At 43.5% G+C, this 19,853-nt stretch overlaps 1 protein-coding gene across 6 annotated transcripts in view; it reads left to right on the plus strand.

Annotated features, from left to right (window-relative positions):
- Znf143 (zinc finger protein 143) overlaps nucleotides 1-18,444 on the plus strand; it is a 37,608-nt gene extending 19,164 nt beyond the window's left edge. For all 6 annotated transcript variants that reach the window (XM_036172047.1, XM_036172012.1, XM_036172052.1 and 3 more), the window contains 8 exons: nucleotides 1,800-1,875; nucleotides 3,749-3,874; nucleotides 5,364-5,543; nucleotides 9,235-9,462; nucleotides 11,139-11,287; nucleotides 14,717-14,878; nucleotides 16,216-16,362; nucleotides 17,926-18,444. In XM_036172047.1, coding sequence (XP_036027940.1) covers nucleotides 1,800-1,875; nucleotides 3,749-3,874; nucleotides 5,364-5,543; nucleotides 9,235-9,462; nucleotides 11,139-11,287; nucleotides 14,717-14,878; nucleotides 16,216-16,362; nucleotides 17,926-18,009 — 1,152 coding nt within the window. In that variant the 3' untranslated portion in view covers nucleotides 18,010-18,444. The remainder of the gene's footprint in view (nucleotides 1-1,799; nucleotides 1,876-3,748; nucleotides 3,875-5,363; nucleotides 5,544-9,234; nucleotides 9,463-11,138; nucleotides 11,288-14,716; nucleotides 14,879-16,215; nucleotides 16,363-17,925) is intronic.
- Nucleotides 18,445-19,853: the final 1,409 nt, after the last annotated feature.

Consider the following 19,853-nt stretch of genomic DNA (forward strand, 5'->3'; position numbering starts at 1 on the left):
AAATACTCTGCAACATAGACAAATGCAATACTCTTTGCATAGTTAAACAAATATTCCAAAACAAAACAGTGCTTGACTAACATGAATAAGATCTATCTCTAGCACCCCATAAACTGGGTGTGGTGGTACATACCTGTCCCAGTACTCAGGAGGATCAAGAGCACAAGGTCATCCTTGCCTACAGAGAGAGTTTGAGGCCAACGTGGAATACATGAGACTCCAGCTCAGATAGATAGGTAAGTAGGTAGGGAGAGAGACAGAGAGAAAAACAGGTACCCAAGGCCATTCCTCTAGTAGTGTAGCCTTGCTTCAGATTTGAGATGCATGGCTTTCTAGCACAGGTTGCATGCCACAGTTCACTTTGAAAAAACCCATTGCTCTCTTCCTCATTCTCATCATGCACATGTGTTATAGTAGTTCCAGTGACCACTCTAAAAGCACTCAAATGATCCTGTTTCTTAGTTTAAATGAGTCCTTGTTGCTATGTAACATTTGGGTCTACATTGAGAATTACTGGGCTATAGTTTTTGTGGAAAAGCTTTTTTTTTTTTTTTTTTTTTTTTTTTTAAGTATACAATGGTGTTGTTTGTTTTTGCTCTTTTAGGGGGCCCACCACCCACCTTCCAAATAAATCACACACAGAGGCTTATTCTTAATTATAAATGCTCGGTCTTAGCTTGGCTTGTTTCTAGCCAGCTTTTCTTAACTTTAAATTAACCTGTCTTTTGCCTCTGGTCTTTTACCTTTCTCTGTTTCTTTTTCTTTTTTTTTTTTTAATATTTATTTTATTTTATAAATAAATAAAATTAATTGGTGTGAGGGTGTCAGATCTCCTGGAACTAGAGTTACAGACAGTTGTGAGCTGCCATGTGGGCACTGGGAATTGAACCTTGGTCCACTGGAATAACAGCCAGTGCTCTTAACCACTGAGCCATTCTCTCCAGCCCCTCTATTTCTTGTTTTGTTTTGTTTTATTGGTTTTTCCAGACAAGAGTTTTTCTGTGTAACAGTCCTGGCTGTCATGGAACTTAATATGTAGACCAGGCTGGCCTCAAACTGAGATCCCTTTGCCTCTGCCTCCCAAATACTGGGATTAAAGGAGTATACCACCACTGCCTGCCTCCTTTCTCTATTTCTTTTGTTTTTGTTTTTCAAGACAGGGTTTCTCTGTATAGTTTTGGTGTCTGTCCTGGATCTCGCTCTGTAGACCAGGCTGGCCTCAAAACTAACTCACAGAGATCTGCCTGGCTCTGCCTCCCGAGTGCTGGGATCAGAGGCATGTGCTACCACTGCCCGGCTCCTTTCTCTATTTCTTACTCCATTGCTGGTTATAGAACTGGGTGGCTGGCCCCTTGCATCCTCCTCTCCTTCTCTATTGCTCCTTCTCTGGCTGCTTCCTCTTTCCTCCCAGATTTCTCCTTCTATTTATTCTCTCTGTCTGCCAGCACCGCCTGTTCTTTCTCCTGCCTTGCTATTGGCCGTTCAGTTCTTTATTAAACCATCAGGTGTTTTAGACAGGCACAGTAACACAGCCTCGCAGAGTTAAACAAATGTAATATAAACATAAGTAACACACCTACAACACAATAGGACTAGTGATATAGCTCAGTGATAGCTATGGCATCTCATATCTGAGGCCCTGGGTTCAATCCCTAGTACTGTGAAAAGAAAAAGAAGGGGGGAAAAGAAGCATAAAACTAAGTTATTTACTAGTAGAGGAAAAATTAGATTTAACTTGAGAATATCTTAGTCACAGAACATGGAAAGGAAACAGAATCATGCTTGTGTTTTAATAACAGGTCCATGAACGTTCACACACAGGAGACCGGCCTTATCAGTGTGAGCATTCAGGCTGTGGAAAAGCATTTGCGACAGGTAAAAAACGTAAATTTTCTTTGCTTCTTAGTTCAGTGGGGGATTGCCCAGGGCAAACCAGAGGCAGGACCCCTCTGTTTTCTGAGACCACAGAAGCGCATGATCAGTTTTTTAGTCGTACTTTTTTAATATTTGTATATACATGTGCCTGCCTGAATTTATGTGCACCATGTACATGCGGGTTCCCCTATAAGCCAAAAGAGTTGATTGGATCCCCTGGAACTGTAGTTGTGAGCCACGTGATGTGGGTGCTGGGAACCCAAACCTATGTCCTCTGCTACAGCAGTATGTACTCTGAACTGCTAAGCCATATATCCTAATTGCCTCTTGTCCTGCTTGCTCTGTACCTCCCTTTGTGTTATCCTTTTTCTCAAAGATTTAGCTCTCCCTACATATTTTCTGTTCCTCATTCCATCCTCTACTTTCTTCTACCAGGAAAAATAAAAACCGTGCGTTAAAAGCTAGGTATGACAATGCACAATTTTAATCCCAGCACTGGGAGGCAGAGGCAGACAGTTTTCTTTTCTTTTCTTTTCTTTTTTTTTTCAAAGATTTATTTATTATGTACACAGAAGAGGGCACCAGATCTCATTACAGATGGTTGTGAGCCACCATGTGGTTGCTGGGAATTGAACTCAGGACCTCCAGAAGAGCAGTTGGTGCTCTTAACCTCTGAGCCATCTCTCCAAGGCAGACAGTTTTCTATTAGTTTGAAGCCACACTGATGTGTGTAATGTGTCCCAGGCCAGCCAAGGCTGCCCCCCACCCCAAATGCTGACTTAAAATATACCTAATACAGCCCTAGAGAGCCATAGGAATTGACCCATGTGTCATGGGGGTGCTGGGAATTCAACCCAGATCCTCACTACATGAGTAACAAGTGCCCTGAATCACTGAGCCAGCTCTCAAGCCCCACCCTTCCCCCCCCCCCCCCCCAGACAGGGTTTCTTTGTGTAGTTTTTGTGCCTTTCCTGGAACTTGCTTTGGAGACCAGGCTTACCAGGCTGGCCTCGAACTCACAGAGATCTGCCTGGCTCTGCCTCCCGAGTGCTGGGATTATAGGCGTGCACCACCACTGCCCGGCTAAAAGGTTTTTGGTTTTGTTTTGTTTTGTGTTTTTTAAGATGTATTTATTATGTATACAGAAGAGGGCGCCAGATCTCATTACAGATGGTTGTGAGCCACCATGTGGTTGCTGGGAATTGAACTCAGGACCTCTGGAAGAGCACCTGGTACTCTTAACCTCTGAGCCATCTCTCCAGCCCAAAGAAACTGCTTTTTTGTTTTGTTTTTTTTGGGGGGGGGGGTTGTTTTTGGTTTTTTTTGTTTTTTGGAGCTGAGGATCGAACCCAGGGCCTTGAGCTTTCTAGGCAAGCGCTCTACCACTGAGCTAAATCCCCAACCATCCCACCCTTTTTTAACATTTGATTTTTCTGTTTAGTTTGTTTGTTTTTTGAGGCGTTGTCTCACACTGTAATTCAGGCTGGCCTCAAATTGAAGACAGTCCTCCTATTTCAGCTTCCCATATATTGGGATTACAGGCATGAGCCGCCACACCTAACTTGCCTCATATATTTTTAATAGTCATGCTATTAAAATTTTTATTTTTGTTTTATTTTATCCTGGTTATTTGCTGTATATTCCCATAAGTTACTCTCCAAATACTTGTGTAGAGGAGTACTGTACTGCTAAATTTCTTTTTCTTTTTTTTTTTGGTTTTTCAAGACAGGGTCTCTTTGTATAACCCTGGCTGTTCTGGAACTCAGTCTGTAGACCAGGCTGGCCTCAAACTCACAGAGATCTGCCTGCCTTTCCCTTTTGAGTGCTGGGATTAAGGGTATGGCACTAAATTTCTTTAAAATTTTTCTTAAAGGTTATGGATTAAAAAGTCATTTTAGAACTCATACTGGAGAAAAGCCATATCGGTGTTCAGAAGATAATTGTACAAAATCTTTCAAAACTTCAGGAGATCTACAGAAGCACATCAGAACCCATACAGGTACCAGTACAGTCAATATCAAGTCTAGACCAGGACTTGTGTTTTTGGTTGTAGCACAGGCTGGTGTTGGAGTTGATGCTTCACATCAGCTTCTCCAGTTCTGGGGTTACAAAGTGGTACTGTCAGGCTAAACCAGGAATTCTTAATCTTTGGGGTGGGGATGGAGCCTCTGAAAAAATGGAAAGAATCACCGGGCGGTGGTGGCGCACACCTGTAATCCCAGCACTTGGGAAGCAGAGGCAGGCGGATCTCCGTGAGTTTGAGGCCAACCTGGTCTACAGTGAGTTCCAGGACAGGCTCCAAAGCTACACAAAGAAACCCTGTCTCGAAAAAGCAAAAAAAAAAAAAAAGGAAAGAATCATTGTCAGGCATATCTTAAACTCCTAAAATTTCATCAGTTTGCTGTTTGTGCCTGTGTACTTCTTTCCGAGGGGAAACCCCAGAAATACCAACAGTAGCCCTTCCATCACCAACCCTTTGGGTTTGCAGAAACTGCCTGAGCAACAGTGTATTTTCCTAGGATTACTCATTTGATAAGTAGCCAAATGGAGAACAGACCCTAAGGTACAGGATTCCTCTCCTGCTGCTAAAGGAAATATCTGAGGTCAAGTATGGAAGTCCCAGCACTTGGAGGCAGAGGCAGGCAGATCTCTGAGTTATGGAGCAATCTGGTCTATAGAGCTAGTTCCAGGACAGCCAGGGCTACATAGAGAAACCTTATCTGGAAAAACCAAAAAAGAAAAAAAAATGTCTCCAATAAATGATATACGTACACATATAGGTACATGTATGTGTATGTTCAGCGGATATTATTATGGATGCAAACACTATGCTGTGTGCATGGAGGTTAGAAGACAGCTTGCAAACGTTGGTTCTCACCTTCTACCACATAGTTCCTGGGGACAGAAGCACTCAAGCTGTTAGTAGAGTTGGTGACAAGTGCTTTTTGTCTTTTTTTTTTTTCAGAGCTGAGGACCGAACCCAGGGCCTTGCGCTTGCTAGGCAAGTGCTGTACCACTGAGCTAAATCCCCAACCATGGGTGGCAAGTGCTTTAACCTACCACCCACTGAGACATCTCACTGACCCCAGGAATTATTTTTTCTTTGTGGTATTATAAATAAATAAAACAAGAAATATCCTTAGGGAATCCTATAGTTTGAACTTAATCCTTTTTTTTTTTTTGAGCTGAGGATCGAACCCAGGGCCCTCTTGCTAGGCAACGCTCTACCACTGAGCTAAATCCCCAATCCCTCAGCTCAGTTTTTAGTATGCCCATGTAATGATTCTATCTTGGAAAGTCACAGTCGTTGATGAGTGTTGAATGCCATTCAGTTTTCTTATGTCAACTCAAGTTTGGGGTGGAAGATGCCTTCTCCAGAGCACCAGTACTTAGAAAGCAAGCAGGCTGCAGACTGGGGTGAAACCCTGGGTGGAGCCAAGTGAGAAGGCATTTTGCGCCATTTAACTTACTCCCTTTTGTATTTTCAGGAGAAAGGCCCTTCAAGTGTCCTATTGAAGGCTGTGGTCGATCCTTTACAACATCAAATATCAGAAAAGTGCACATTAGGACACACACAGGAGAAAGACCTTACTACTGCACAGAACCAGGATGTGGGAGGGCATTTGCCAGCGCAACCAATTATAAAAACCATGTGAGAATACACACAGGTAATGATTGCCGATGTCTTGGCCCTGCCTTTCAAGGTTTCCAGCTAGTCTCTTCCTCCCAGTTCACATGACAAGAAGAGGTTAAGCAGCTTCAAGACTTCTTTAATGAGACAACACACGTGGGATGCACACCTCTTCTCCCAGCACTGGGCAGGCAGAGCCAGAGGCAGGCGTGGGGGCTTGTACGAGTCAGGGTCTGGTTTTGATCCGGCACTACACCAATAAAGGAAGAAAGCAGACAGACAGCAGGGAAAGATTCGGAATGTAAACTGCAGTGCGTCTATGTACCACTGGTCAGGAGAGTCAGTGCAGCCAACAGTAGGAGCTCCAAAGCTGTGAAGGTGGATGCTGGTGCACACCTGTATCCCAGCCCTTGACAGATGAAGAGAGCAGGATCAAAGTTCAACATCATCTTCCGCTGTGTATTAAGTGTGAGGCCAGCCTAAAACAAAGACACGGGCTGGGCAGTGGTGTTGCATACTTTTAATCTCAGCATTTGGGAGGCAAAGCCAGAGGAATCTCTGTGAGTTCGAGGCCAGCCTGGTCTACAGAGCGAGATCCAGGACAGGCACAGAGTTACACAGAGAAACCCTGTCTTGAAAAAAAAAGATACCCACATCTCTGCACCCCCAAAAAGCTTACAGTCAAGTCGGTTCCCTTTTTGACTGTTTGGTGCCACCTAGTGTTGGTTTCTCATTCAGCCTAGACAGCTCGACCACTGCTATAAGTGGTAATTGGCAGCCATTTTCCTGTTTAGGAATCATCTGCCAAATCTTTCCCTTCATTGAGTCTGAGACTCTTCATTGAAATGAGAGTATTTATTTGCTTGCTTACTTATTTATTTATTGGCAAGATCTCTCTTCATAGCCCTGGCTGTCCTAGAACTCTCTGTAAACCAGGCTGGCCTGGAACTGGCAGAGATCCACCTGCCTCTGCCTCCTGAGTACTGAGACTAAAAGCATGAGCCACCATGACCAGCCAAAATAAGAACTTAAAAAAAGAACTTTTTCTTGCCTACTTTGAGAATAGCATCTAGAGAGTAAACAAGAATCCATTTCCAATTCTGTATGTCTGATAATATGAAATGTTATAATTTGTGAATGGTTTTACTATATAGAACTGTAAGAAAAGGTAGTTACATAAGAAGATGGAAATAAAAATGACCCAGGCCATGAATGAGTGTACAAGTATACATGCTTTATCATCCAGACTGACCCACACTGAGCTGGGGTTCTAATTCCAGGTCTTGCACGGGGCTTTTGTATTCTCCCTCCATTCTGTATGTATTCCTTCCATAGGGGAGACTTGGCTTCTAACATCTAACATTTACATCGTCACTCAGTCTTGTCTCTCTTCCTTCTCCTCCTCTCTCTCCACACACCTCTCCTCATATCCCGACAATATCAAAACATTTACATAGTCAATCTTGTCTCTTCTCCTCCTCTTCCTCCACACACCTCTCCCCCACCCCCTTTCTCTCTCCTTATAGTCTTGCTGTATAGGCCAGGCTAACCTCAAAGTTTCTGTACATCTCACTACCCTGGAACCATTGTTCCTTTTTTCTTACCCTCTATAGTGCTAGAATTACAGCTTATGGCAGGACACCTAGTTCACTTGTTCAGTCTTTAATCACATCTAAAATAGTCTCACAATTGCTTCCCCCATACTACTACAGTAAACAAACTTACAAAGGCTGGGGAGATGTCACTGTGCATAAGGTTGCTTGCTGACAACCTTACTGCACAGAACCAGTTCAGTGCAGTTCCCAGGACCCACATGATAGAAGAGAACAGACTCCTACAGGTTGTCTTTTAACCTCCACATACTCCTCACACATGCATTGCACGCGCACACGCGCACGCGCACACACACACACACACACACACACACACACACGCACACACGCGGTGAATGTAATTTTTCAAAGCTTACAAAAACAGGCTGGAGATACAGATGACTCAGTGGTTAGAAGCACTGCTGCACTTTCAGAGGACTCAGACTTGGTTCCTGGAACTCACAGGAGGGCTAAAAACCATCTGTAATTCCACTTTCAGAGAAAAGTATGTCCTCTTCTGGTCTCCTTGGGCACTGCACACAGTAGGTGCACAGAGATAAATATATACCATACATACCATGATGTGATATATAAAATATATATCAAAAACACCCATACACATAAAATTAAATAAATAGCTGGGCATGGTGGTATATACCTTTACTAGCACTCAGGAGGCAGAGGCAGGTGAATCTCTGAACTAGAGGCCAGTCTGATGTACATACTGAGTTCTAGGAAAGCCAAGACTACATGGAAAAACCCTGTCTTACACAAACAAAACAGATGGCTCAACAGTTAAGAACAAGTACTGTTCCTGCAGATGATCTGAGTTTGGTTCCTGACACACATCATGTCAGGAGGCCTACAACTACCTATAACTCATGTTTTCGGTTGAGCCATCCCTCCAGCTAGACAGCCTGTAACTAGCACCAGGGGATCTGATGCCTCTTTTGGCACCTATGTGCACGTGCATGCGCGCGCGCGCGCACACACACACACACACACACACACACACACAGAGAGACAGAGAGAGAGAGAGAGAGGTACACATAATGTTTTCTTTCTTTATTTATTTTTAAAGATTTATTTATTTACTATGTATACAATGTTCTGTCTGCATGTGCACCTACTCACCAGAAGAGGGCATCAGATCTCATTACAGATGGTTGTGAGCCACCATGTCGTTGCTGGGAATTGAACTCAGAACCTCTGGAAGAGCAGCCAGTGCTCTTAACCTCTGAGCTATCTCTCCAGCCCATGTTTTCTTAATTTATAAGAAGAGTTAAGGATTCGTTTGTAATCCTTCCTGACACCTAGCCCAAAACTGAAAGCATCAGTCAAATACTACAGTAGCAGATACTGTAACAGGCTGCAGAAATGCCTCATTTTTAAACACTTGCAATACAAACATGAGGATCTGAGTTCAAATCTCCTGCACCCACAGAAAAGCTGAGTATGGCAAAATGCCCCTGTTATTTTATCTCTGGGAAGGCAGAGACAGGAGGTCAGCCAATCTTGTCAAATCAGTGAGTTCTAGGTTCAGTAAGAGATGGAGTCAGGCCTGGTGGTACATGTATTTAATCACATTGTAACCCACACTGGCTTGAACTCACAGAGATCCACCTGCCTCTGCCTCCACAGGGATTATGATTGTGTGTCACATACCCCACAAAGATTTTATGTTTTAATTATGTGTATGGGAGAGGGGGTGTGCACAGGAATACAGTGTCCATGTAGACCAGAAGGTGGTATTGGGTGCCCTGGAGGTGGAATTATGTTGGTGATAAGCCACCTGATATGGGTGCTGAGAACTGAACTCTAGTCCTCTGCAAGAGAAGCAAGCACTCTTAACCACTGAACCATCTCTCCAGCCACTCAGGCTCTTTTTGAGCCAAGTCAGAACCATAGGAAATTTTCTCTTGTGTGCTGTTTCATTTCAAGATGAAAAGGGACACCCCACACACCTCCTGGTGTGAGGAATTGAACTCTGTATCATGCATGCTAAACAAGCACTCTAACAATGAGTTATAGTGATGGATGATTTGCTTGTTTATTTTTAGAAGTCTCACTCTCCAGTTGTGAAGTAATGATATGTACCTATGTAAAAATGACCTTGTGTGTGTCTTCTTTATTTAGGAGAAAAGCCATATGTCTGTACAGTTCCTGGTTGTGACAAAAGGTTTACAGAATATTCCAGTTTGTATAAACACCATGTCGTTCATACTCACTCTAAACCATACAACTGTAACCACTGTGGGAAGACATACAAACAGATCTCCACACTGGCTATGCACAAACGGACGGCTCACAATGACACCGAGCCCATTGAGGAGGAGCAGGAAGCCTTCTTCGAGCCTCCCCCAGGTGAGAGTTTGACAATCAGTTATGAGCGAATGGCCTATGCCATTTTCTCAGTCCTTTCGTTTCATTTGTGGAATCACACAAACTGATCTACAACTGTGGCAGTGCTGCGGAAGGACACAGGTGCTCCCTCCCGGCTGTGGAAGAGGGAGAACTTAGAACCTTGGAAAGATTGAGGAGGCAAAGAAGCAAGGCCTGGGGGAAGACAGGGGAACAGATCTAGGGCAAGGGGACCTGCAGATAGATGGAGGGTTTGACAAATGAGAAAGACTAAGTGCTTGGTGAGAGGAGAGCAAGGTGGAGACTTTGGAGGAAGCCTGGCCAATATGGCAGTTCTGCCTGGGAAGAGCAGAGACTTTCCTCATTTTCAACACCTGAGTGAAATGTTCAGGCACATTTAAGTTAAAAAAGTTGTTGATGGGGCCGGGCAGTGGTGTGGTGGTGTATACCTTCAATCCCAGCACTCGGGAGACAGAGGCAGACAGATCTCTGAGTTCCAGGGCAGCCAGGGCTACACAGAGAAACCCTGTCTCAAAACAAATAAACAAAAAACCCAACTGTGATTGCTTTTCTAAAATACAGATCTGTGCTCCTTTTTCTCACATGATCCCCTGGGTTTGTAACATTGGAATAATGGTATATAAACAACTGAAAAGAAAAGGTGCAAAGTGATACATGTAAGAACATTACACTTCAGTGACTGTCACCATCTGAACACACACTAGGTAAATTTGCACACTGAAATCCTTCATATACCAGTATTTTTAGATTAGTACTAAGTATTAAGTTTCTCTTTGAAGAGGGACTTTCTTGCTTGTTCCATGGGAGCTGGCAAGTGTTGAGAGAAGAGAAAGGTCGGTAATCTTCCTGGTTGCCCAGTCTAGCAGTTTTAGATGTTGAAATTGTTATTCACTTTCTGATCCCTTTTTGAGGGGTGGGGATTGTTGACACAGGGTTTCTGCCTGACTCATTTGCTAAAAAAAAGAACTGGACCGCAGTTCCTGTTCTGTTACTTATTAAACAATTAACTTCAGTTCAGATAACATGTCATTGCATAGTCTTTACACAGTGATGTCATTGTGTACCAGTAGCATGCTGTTGATCACGTGTGTAAAAGGACAAGTAAGTTAGTAGATTGTATGTATAAGCCGTTCTGGTTTTGCCGTTGATGTTTATAGAGACTCTTTTATTACCTTCATGAATCTTAACTTGGTATAGACTTACTCTCCTGGACAGGCAATTTGTGTATAATTCCTCCCTTCCTGTCCCCAGTATGGATGTGCACAGTGGCGCAAATCACTCCATCTAAGCGTAAGGGAGAGGCCTTCCCAGATCAGAATACTTAAAGTTGATGGGTAGTGTTGGATTTAGCTTGGCTTGGCAGAACTGAAGATAGAAGAACCAAGAAGAGGTCCTGGAAACGGGTTCCATGGTTTAGAGTATAACAATAGGCTTTTGTTTTCTTATTTGTTTTTTTGAGACAAGGGTTGTACAACCCAATTGGCCTTGAACTCCCTGCATAGCCAAGGCTGCCCAACTCCACCTGAGTGCTAGAATGACAGGCATGCATGACCACGCCCGCCTCTCAAGTCAATCTTCTGTCTCATATTTAAAATCTTTAATGTTGTCTAAATAGATTGGTTAGTTGGTCAAATAAATTATTCATTTATTTTAAACAGGTCAAGGTGATGATGTTCTAAAAGGGTCCCAGATCACATATGTTACAGGTGTAGAAGGAGAGGACATTGTATCTACACAGGTAGCCACAGTAACCCAGTCTGGGTTGAGTCAACAAGTTACACTTATATCCCAGGATGGCACTCAACATGTAAGTATCTACTAAAAGTCAGAAAATTAAATCTTTCTCTGCACCTGGGATTGAAAGACAGGCTGAGTCCCCGTGGAGGAAACCCTTGAGTAGCAAAGCATGAAGTTTGGACTTCAGCCAGTGGGCCAGTGGTTCTCAAACTTCTTAAAGCTGTGCGCAACCCTTTAATACAGCTCCTCAAGTTGTGGTGACCCCCAACCACACAGCTACTTTCATTGCTACTTCCTAGCTCACATTGCTACTGTTTGGGATCCTAATGTAAATACCTGTGCTTTCTGGTGGTCTTCGGCGACTCCTGTGGAAGGAGTCACTGCCCACAGGCTGGGAACTACTACTGCTCTAGGCGGTGGTAGATCTCCCAGAGCTTTCCACAGTCTGCCGAAACAGATAGTATGAAGTAACAATAGTAGAGGAAGTTTGTGTCGGTAGAGTCCAAATGGTATTGACTGGTGTGACTCAAAGGTGAAGTGGCAAAGGTCAGAAGCACGAGGAGACTGTGACCTTCACACGGACCGGGTCTGATCTGGAGAATGGCTCAGCAGTTCAGAGCACTGGCTTCTCTTCTAGGGGTCCTAAATTCAGTTCCCAGACTCACATGGTGGCTCAGAACTGCCTGTAATGGAATCTGATGCCATCTCCTGGTGTGCAGACATATATGTAGACAAAATACTCAAATATATAAAATACATAAAAAAGTCTTTTTGTAAAAAAGAAAAAAGTTCAGGGTGGTTGTGGTGCTCGCTTTAATCCCAGCACCCGGATCTCTGTGAGTTTGAGGCCAGTCTGGCGTACAAAGCTAGTTCCAAGACAGCCAAGGCTACACCCAGAAACCCTGTCTGGGGGGGGGGGGGATAAAAAAGAGTAGTGGAATGAGTTGTTTTAGTTTTGGTAAAACAAAACAAAACACAAGCACATGGACTGCCAGGATGTTCTGTCTTCTATGTAGAGCTCTCTTCCGCCCATCTGTATTGGAACTAACTTGTCTCCTACAGTCAGTATACCCTTTGTGTTTTGTTTTGTTTTGCTTGTTTGGTTGGTTTGGTTTGGTGGCTTTTGACACAGGGTTTCACTATGCAGCCCTGAATGGCTTGGAACTCTATGTAGACCAGAACTTGAATTTATAGAAATCCACCTGCCTCAGCCACCAAGGTCTGAGGTTACAGCTGTGTGTCACCATACCCCACCTTTCTTTGTTTTGATAACTTATTTTGGGGGATGGGGGTGGAGGGCAGGGTTTCTCTGTGTCTCTTTGCACCTTTCCTGGAACTCACTCTGTAGCCCAGGCTGGCCTTGAACTCACAGAGATCCCCCTGCCTCTGCCTCCCAAGTGCTGGGATTAAAGGTACGCACCACCACCGCCCAGCTTGATAACTTTTGTTTTTAAAACAGGATTTCATGTAGCTCAGGTGGGCCTGGAATTCTCTGTGAGGCTAAGGCTGACCTTGATTTCCCAGTCCTCCTGCTTTCATCTTCCAAGTGCTGAGATTATTACAGTTGTGCCTCTACTCTTGTCCTGGTTTTGTAACTGTTCACATGCTGATATAGCTAGGAGGCAGAACATTCAGGATTGAGAAATACAGTGCATTCATACCATCACATGCACCCATATCCCTACCTTTGTCCTGTGCGTCCACACAGTGCTTTGTGTCCACTGACTGACCAACATTAACCCTGAGTTGGTTCATCATCTGTCCTGACACTTTTTCTAAATCAGATGATTGGTTACATACAGAATCGGCATGATGTTGTCTGATCACCTAGTTTTCCTCCCTGCAGGAGCAATTCCTTCTGCAGCAACTCCAGAGCAGCCTCTGATGAGCTGTGATGGTCTGACAGCCTCTCTTCCGTGCTGCAGCCGGTAGCAGTGTTGAGTAGCTCTAGTGTTTACAGGGAACCCATCGCTATACCATTCATTCCTGGCTCTCTCAGACGCTGCAGAGTAGGGCTAATTCTAGCCCAAACTGTCATCCCAGTGTTGTGTTCTTTCTAAACTTACTCCTCCATTTCTTTCTGGGATTTTATTTCTTTTTTTTTTTTTTAACCTTTTTTTTTTTTTTTTAAGATTTATTTATTTATTATGTATACAGTGTTCTGTTTGCATGTATCCCTGCAGGCCAGAAGAGGGTGCCAGATCTCATTAAAGATGGTTGCGAGCTACCCATGTGGGTGGGTACTGGGAATTGAACTCAGGACCTCTGGAAGAGCAGTCAGTGTTCTTAACCTCTGAGCCAGATCTCCAGCCCCTCTTTCGGGGATTTTATTTCATCCTCTGAGTCATTCAGATATTTTGGCCTTCTATTCTATGAAGACTTTTTGTTTGTGTGTTTGTTTTGAGATAGAATTTCTTCTGTGTGTAGCCCTGGCAGTCCTAGAACTCACTTTGTAGACCAGACTGGCCTACCACTACCACCCAGCCCATGAAGACATTCTTTTTAGATAGTTTGACTAGTACAAAGGAGTGGTGTAAAAGTCTAGAAAGAGACATTTCTAACATAATAAGGTGATAATTTCTCATGATCGGGGTAACTGTTTGAAAGGTATAGGAACTACTCTGGTAGCCTGGGAGAGAAAATAAATAATCCGTCCTCAAGAACTCTTAGAATGATCTTCTCATAGAAGGTAATTCAGTGGGGATTGAAGGATCTTCATGAGCTTGCCAGACAAAGCGATGAAAATGTGATAGAGTGTGACCCCTTGTGGGGGCTGCAGTTGGTTAGTAGTGTCGGGGGTATCAGATGCAGATTTGAGGTGATAGAAAATGGGGTTGAGAACATTTGTAAAGAAGTTGAGAGGTGGGGCTGGAGAGATGGCTCAGTGATTGAGAGCATTCTCTTCCAAGGACCCAGGCTCAATTCCCAGCACCCACATGGCAGTTCACTCCTGTCTGTAACTCCAGTTCCATGGGATCCAACACCCTCACACAGACAGACATGCAGGCAAAACACTAATGCAAATGAAATAAAAAGAAGAAGCTGAAAGGTGAAAAGCACACACACAGGATGGCTAGACCATAGGGAACAGAGGTTTGTGCAGGATGCAAGGTGTCAAGGTAGATATGGCTAGAGCGGGAAGAGTTAGGCCCAGTACCTGTAAAGATAATAGATTATGGCAGAAGGGTCTAAGCTGGGCGTAGTGGCTCACAACTATAACCTCAGTAAGCAGGAAGCTGAGGCAGGAGGATTAATGCAGTGTTCCAGGCCATTGTGGGCAATAGAACAAGACCCTGTCTAAAGAAACAAAAAAACCAAAACAAACAAACAAAAAAGATGACATTGACTTGTCTAATGAGTTAAATAAAGAGTTTATTCCACTGTAAAATGTTTATTTGCTCCCATACAGTAACTTATACAAGGATTAGGCTCTGTCCTTAGTTAAGATTGCCAAATGTAATAAGAAACATCTGATTTGTAAAATGCACTGTGTTTGCAGGTCAACATATCTCAAGCTGACATGCAGGCCATTGGCAACACCATCACCATGGTAACACAGGATGGCACACCTATCACGGTGCCCACTCACGATGCAGTCATCTCCTCAGCAGGAACACACTCTGTGGCTATGGTCACCGCCGAGGGCACAGAAGGACAGCAGGTAACTACTTTTGTTCACTGTTAGTACATACATCACTGTCAAAACTTGCACAGAAGCTGTGCTGTACATTCCTACTTAGGCCTGTGAACTTGAGGCTGGCTATAACTTCTTCAGCCAGTTAGTCCTCAGTTATTTTTTTCTCTACCTGTAAAATAGGAATGATAGTTACATAAGCACCATAAAGTTCACAGCAGGATAGAAATGATGAGGGACTGGAGAGACAGCTCTGGTTACAAGAGAGCACTTGCTGCTCTTCAGAGGACAAACTCAGTTTCTAGCACCCACATTAGGCTTTTTTTCTTTAAAGGTTTTTCAAGACAGTTTCTCTGGATAACCCTGGCTGTCCTAGAACTAGCTCTGTAAACCAGATTGGCCTTGAACTCATAGAGATCTCCCTGTATCTGCCACCCCAGTACTAGGATTAAAGGCATGTGCACCCATGCCAGGCCACATTAAGCACCTTACAATGCTTATAACTCCAGCTGGCCTCCAAGGGTACCCACACACACATAGCATATACTTCCATAGACATAAACACATTAAAATTAAATTTTATCTAAAAACACACATACAGTGCCAGGCAGTGGTGGTGCATGTCTTTAATCCCAGCACTTGGGAGGCAGAAGCAGGCAGATCTCTGAGTTTCAGGCCAGCCTGGTCTACAGAGCGAGTTCTAGGACAGGCTTTAAAGCTACACAGAAGAAACCGTATCTCAAAAAACAATCAAAGAACAAAACAAAAAAATACCTACAAGTAGGCATACAGGTGCAAGCCTTTAGTCCAAGCACTTGGGTGGCAGAAGCAAGCAGATGTGGTATACAGAGCAATTCTCAAGCCAGCCAGGGTTACATAGTGAGGCCTTGTCTCAAAAACACCTCCAGAACAAAGCTAGTGATTAAGAACACTGGCTGTTTTTCCAGAGGACCTGGTTCAAGTCCCAGCACACACATGGCAGCTAATAAGCAATTTTTTTTATTTATTTGTTTGTTTGGTTGGTTTTTTGAGACAGAGTTTCTCTGTGTAGCTTTGCATCTTTCCTGGAACTCACTTGGTAGCCCAGACTGGCCTCGAACTCACAGAGATCCACCTGGCTCTGCCTCCTGAGTGCTGGGATTAAAGGCGTGCGCCACCAATGCCAGTTGCTTCATGATTGTAGGTAAATCCTTTCTGAGGGAGCCTTAATTTCCTCAAATGAAACAGTCCAGCCTAGACAGTGCATATGGTCTGTTCCAGCAGGAAGTGCCCATGCATCTCTGGTTCCTCACAAAAAATAGACTTCAGTCTGAGTTGTAAATAATTTTTTCATGTGTGTTTTGTTCATTTTGCTTCACTTCAAGGTTGCAATTGTGGCTCAAGATCTGGCAGCATTCCATACAGCCTCTTCAGAAATGGGACACCAACAACATAGCCATCATTTAGTAACTACGGAAACCAGACCTCTGACCTTAGTGGCAACATCTAATGGCACCCAGATTGCAGTTCAGGTGAGTACAGGTTAGGTGGACAGCAGCAGTACCTAGTTCTCAACCTGGCACTCTAGGTCTTATGTGTAACTTTTCAGTGTTTATGCTATGCACAAAATCATCTGGGTGCCTAACTTGCTTTAAGACAATTACTATAATGGAGGTGATCTCAAAATGACCAGAAACCAGGCAATAGAGGTGTGTGCCTTTAATCCCAGGAGGCAGAGGCAAGGTGAGCTCTCTGAGTTCAAGACCAGCCTGCTTTACATGGTTCCTCGACAGCCAGGGCTATGTAGAGAGACCCTTTCTCAGAACAACCCTCCCCACTCCCCAGAAAAAAAAGACCCAACCTGGGCTGGGAGTATGGCTCAGTTGATGGAGTGCTTGTTTGGCATGCATGAAACTCTGGGGTCTACCCCAAGCCCACAAACCAGGCCTGGTAGCTAGCTCAGTGCTATAATCTGAACACTCAAGTGGAGGCAGAAGATCAAAAGTTGAATGAAGGTCATTGGCCTAAGCTATATGAGGCCTTAATCAAAACAAACTAACAGTGTTCTTTACAACTTTGCTTTGCATAGTCTTGGGGAATTTATAGCAAGAGAAAATGGTCAGGCGTGTGTCCTTGTGTGTACTCAGACAGCCATCTTCACTGTCAAGATGGATTCTAATGAGATGGGGTTTTATGAGGCACATGAGAGCTACTCCTTGGAGGTGAACCTGCTGTGAACAGACCCTCAGTAATTCCTCCAAGAGTGCCCACACAGCCCCAGAGTGAGCCGTGTCAGAAGACATGGAAGGAGCATTCTCTGGGGAAGAGTCCCCTTTCCTGGCAGAAAATATAAACCCTGCACGCCAGGTGCACAGACCCCCTGTATAAGGAGTGGCTTTTCCTTATGTTTACTTGACAAACAGGGAAATGCCAGCCATTGGTTAGTTTTCGGTATTGCATGGATGCAGAAGCAAGCTGCTGAGCAAGTGCTCCATTGGCTATGCTGACTTAGCATTTGAAGAATGTAAAGTAAATAAGTAATTAGAAGTTTTGGGGGCTGGAGAGATGTATCAGCGGTTAAGAGCCCTGACTGCTCTTCCAAAGGACTGAGTTCAATTCCCAGCAACCACATGACAGCTCACAACTCTAACTTCAGTTCCAGGGGACCTGACCCCCATGGCAAAACACCAATGCACATAAAATAAAAACAAATAAATTAACTAAAAAATGTGTATAAGGGCTGGAGAGATGGCTTAGTGGTTAAGAGCAATGACTGCTCTTCCAAAGGTCCTGAGTTCAATTCCCAGCAACCACATGGTGGCTCACAACCATCTGTAATGAGATCTGGTGCTGTCTTCTGGCCTGCAAGGACACATATAGGCAGAACACTGTATACATAATAAATAAATCTTTTTAAAAAAATGTGTATAAAACAAAAAAGTTTTGATTTTATCTATTAGTGATCAAGTCAGCTAATATTTTAGCATTCCCAAGCATCAGAATTACAGATTATACTTCTACCATTAACAATTCTCTGGATCCATCACCTCGACCAGGACTCTGGGTTATTGATGTTCCATGTGCTATGCTTTCAGCTTGGAGAACAGCCATCTCTGGAAGAAGCCATCAGGATAGCATCTAGGATCCAACAAGGAGAAACGCCAGGGTTGGATGATTAATACTCAACCACAGAGCAATAAAGTAGGAGGAAGAAGCCTCCCATCTTCTGGCTGCAGAGATCCCTGAGGCCCGGCCCGGCACAGCAGAAGTTCCATTCCTGAAGCACTGTACACATTTTTATGCAAGAGTGGAGAACATTTTCTTCTTGACACTTTTGTGTACATAGCCCCTGGAATAAATTCCCAAAGTGATTCATTGTGTACAAGGAAGTATGAAATTAGGGCACTACAGCAATCCTTCATGTTACTCTATCACACAGCAGACTTCTGGAATCCACCCACAAGACCGTCCAGGTCTATACAGAGTCAAGATGAGATTTTTAACTTACTGTGGGGGGAAAAAAAAAGGCTATATCTAATATGCCGAAGGCTCTACATGTCAAACAATCATAACTTTAAAGCCATCACAGAAAATAAAGGATGCAAGCCTTCAGATGTCCCTCCAGTTAGTGTCTGGATTTTTTTCCCACCATACACCCCTTTTTATTTGTATTTCAAGAATTGAAGACCTCATTTATAGTGTCCCATCCCTGTTATATAATGCTTCTTCCAACTAAAATGCTAATTATTTTAGCATTACATTGGATTGTGTACAAAATGTAAGTTTGGCTATTTTAAAGTAAACATTAAATCCAGTGTTGGAAGCTAGGCACGGTAGCTGTGCCTGTAATGCCAGTGTTGAGGAAGCTGAGGCAGGAGGACCACCATAAATTTGAGACTGGCCTGGGCTGTAGTGAATTCCAGGCCAATCTAGACTACAGAGTAAATACTTCCTCAAGAGACAAAGAAGGAATTTCCAGTGTTTGGGTTGTTTAAGAGTCTACTCAGCCTTCTGATTTTTTGCTACTGTTTTTTATGATAATCAACTATGAGGGTTTCCCATGGGTCTGGCCCAGACTTATAGTCCTATGGCTGGGAATTGATTTACTGAAAAAACTGGGTTAGTGAGTTGTGTAAATTATTTATTTTTGTTCTTAAGCTTTTGTTTTAAAGCTTATTTACCCTAAAGTTTATTATTGATTTTGAATACAGCAGTTTTTAAAACAATACTTTCTGTTTGTTTCATTAAATTGATGTGTTGGAGGAGTTATACAAGGACCTACAATCTAACAGTGTAGTCCTATATACAGAGGCATATATATATATATCCTAATAGGCAAAGAACAAACACTTCCTGTATAGTACTGTGTACTCAACAGTCCTGGGAAAATTTAAGATTTATTGTTCCAACTTACCCAGGCCTGGCAGTTCTAAAAGGCAGGGCAGGCCAAGACTGGACAGTCGTGGTTTCTGCCTTCATGTCCAGTATGGGTTTTCTACTATATCTCAGGAGCCTGGAATGTAAGTTGCTGAAACGGGGTATCAAGATGACTTTTATTTGATAGCTTCTGCTTGCTCAGTAGCATGAGTTGAAAGCCTTTTTTAAAAAGATTTATTTTGAGGGGCTGGAGAGATGGCTCAGCCATTGAGAGCACTGGCTGCTCTTCCAGAGGACCCAGGTTCAACTCCCAGCACCCACACGGCAGCTCACAGCTGTCTAAAGTTCCAGGACTTCTGACACCCTCACACAGACATACATGCAGGCAAAACACCAATGAACAAAAAGCAAAAGTCAATTTTAAAAAGTATTTCTTTTATGTGTATGGGTATTTCATTTACAAGTGTCTATGGACTGTATTTGTGCAGTACCATGAAGATCTGAAGAGGGCATCAGGTGCCTTGGCATTGGAATTGCAGACAGTTGTGAACTAACATGTGGGTGCTGGTAGCTCCACAAGAGTAGCTAGTGCTCTAAAGCAAAACCATTTCTCCTTGGTTCTTGTTGTTTGTTCTGTTTCGTTTTG

Source organism: Onychomys torridus, chromosome 1 (genome assembly GCF_903995425.1).
Source record: "Onychomys torridus chromosome 1, mOncTor1.1, whole genome shotgun sequence".
In the NCBI taxonomy this organism is placed as follows: domain Eukaryota; kingdom Metazoa; phylum Chordata; class Mammalia; order Rodentia; family Cricetidae; genus Onychomys; species Onychomys torridus.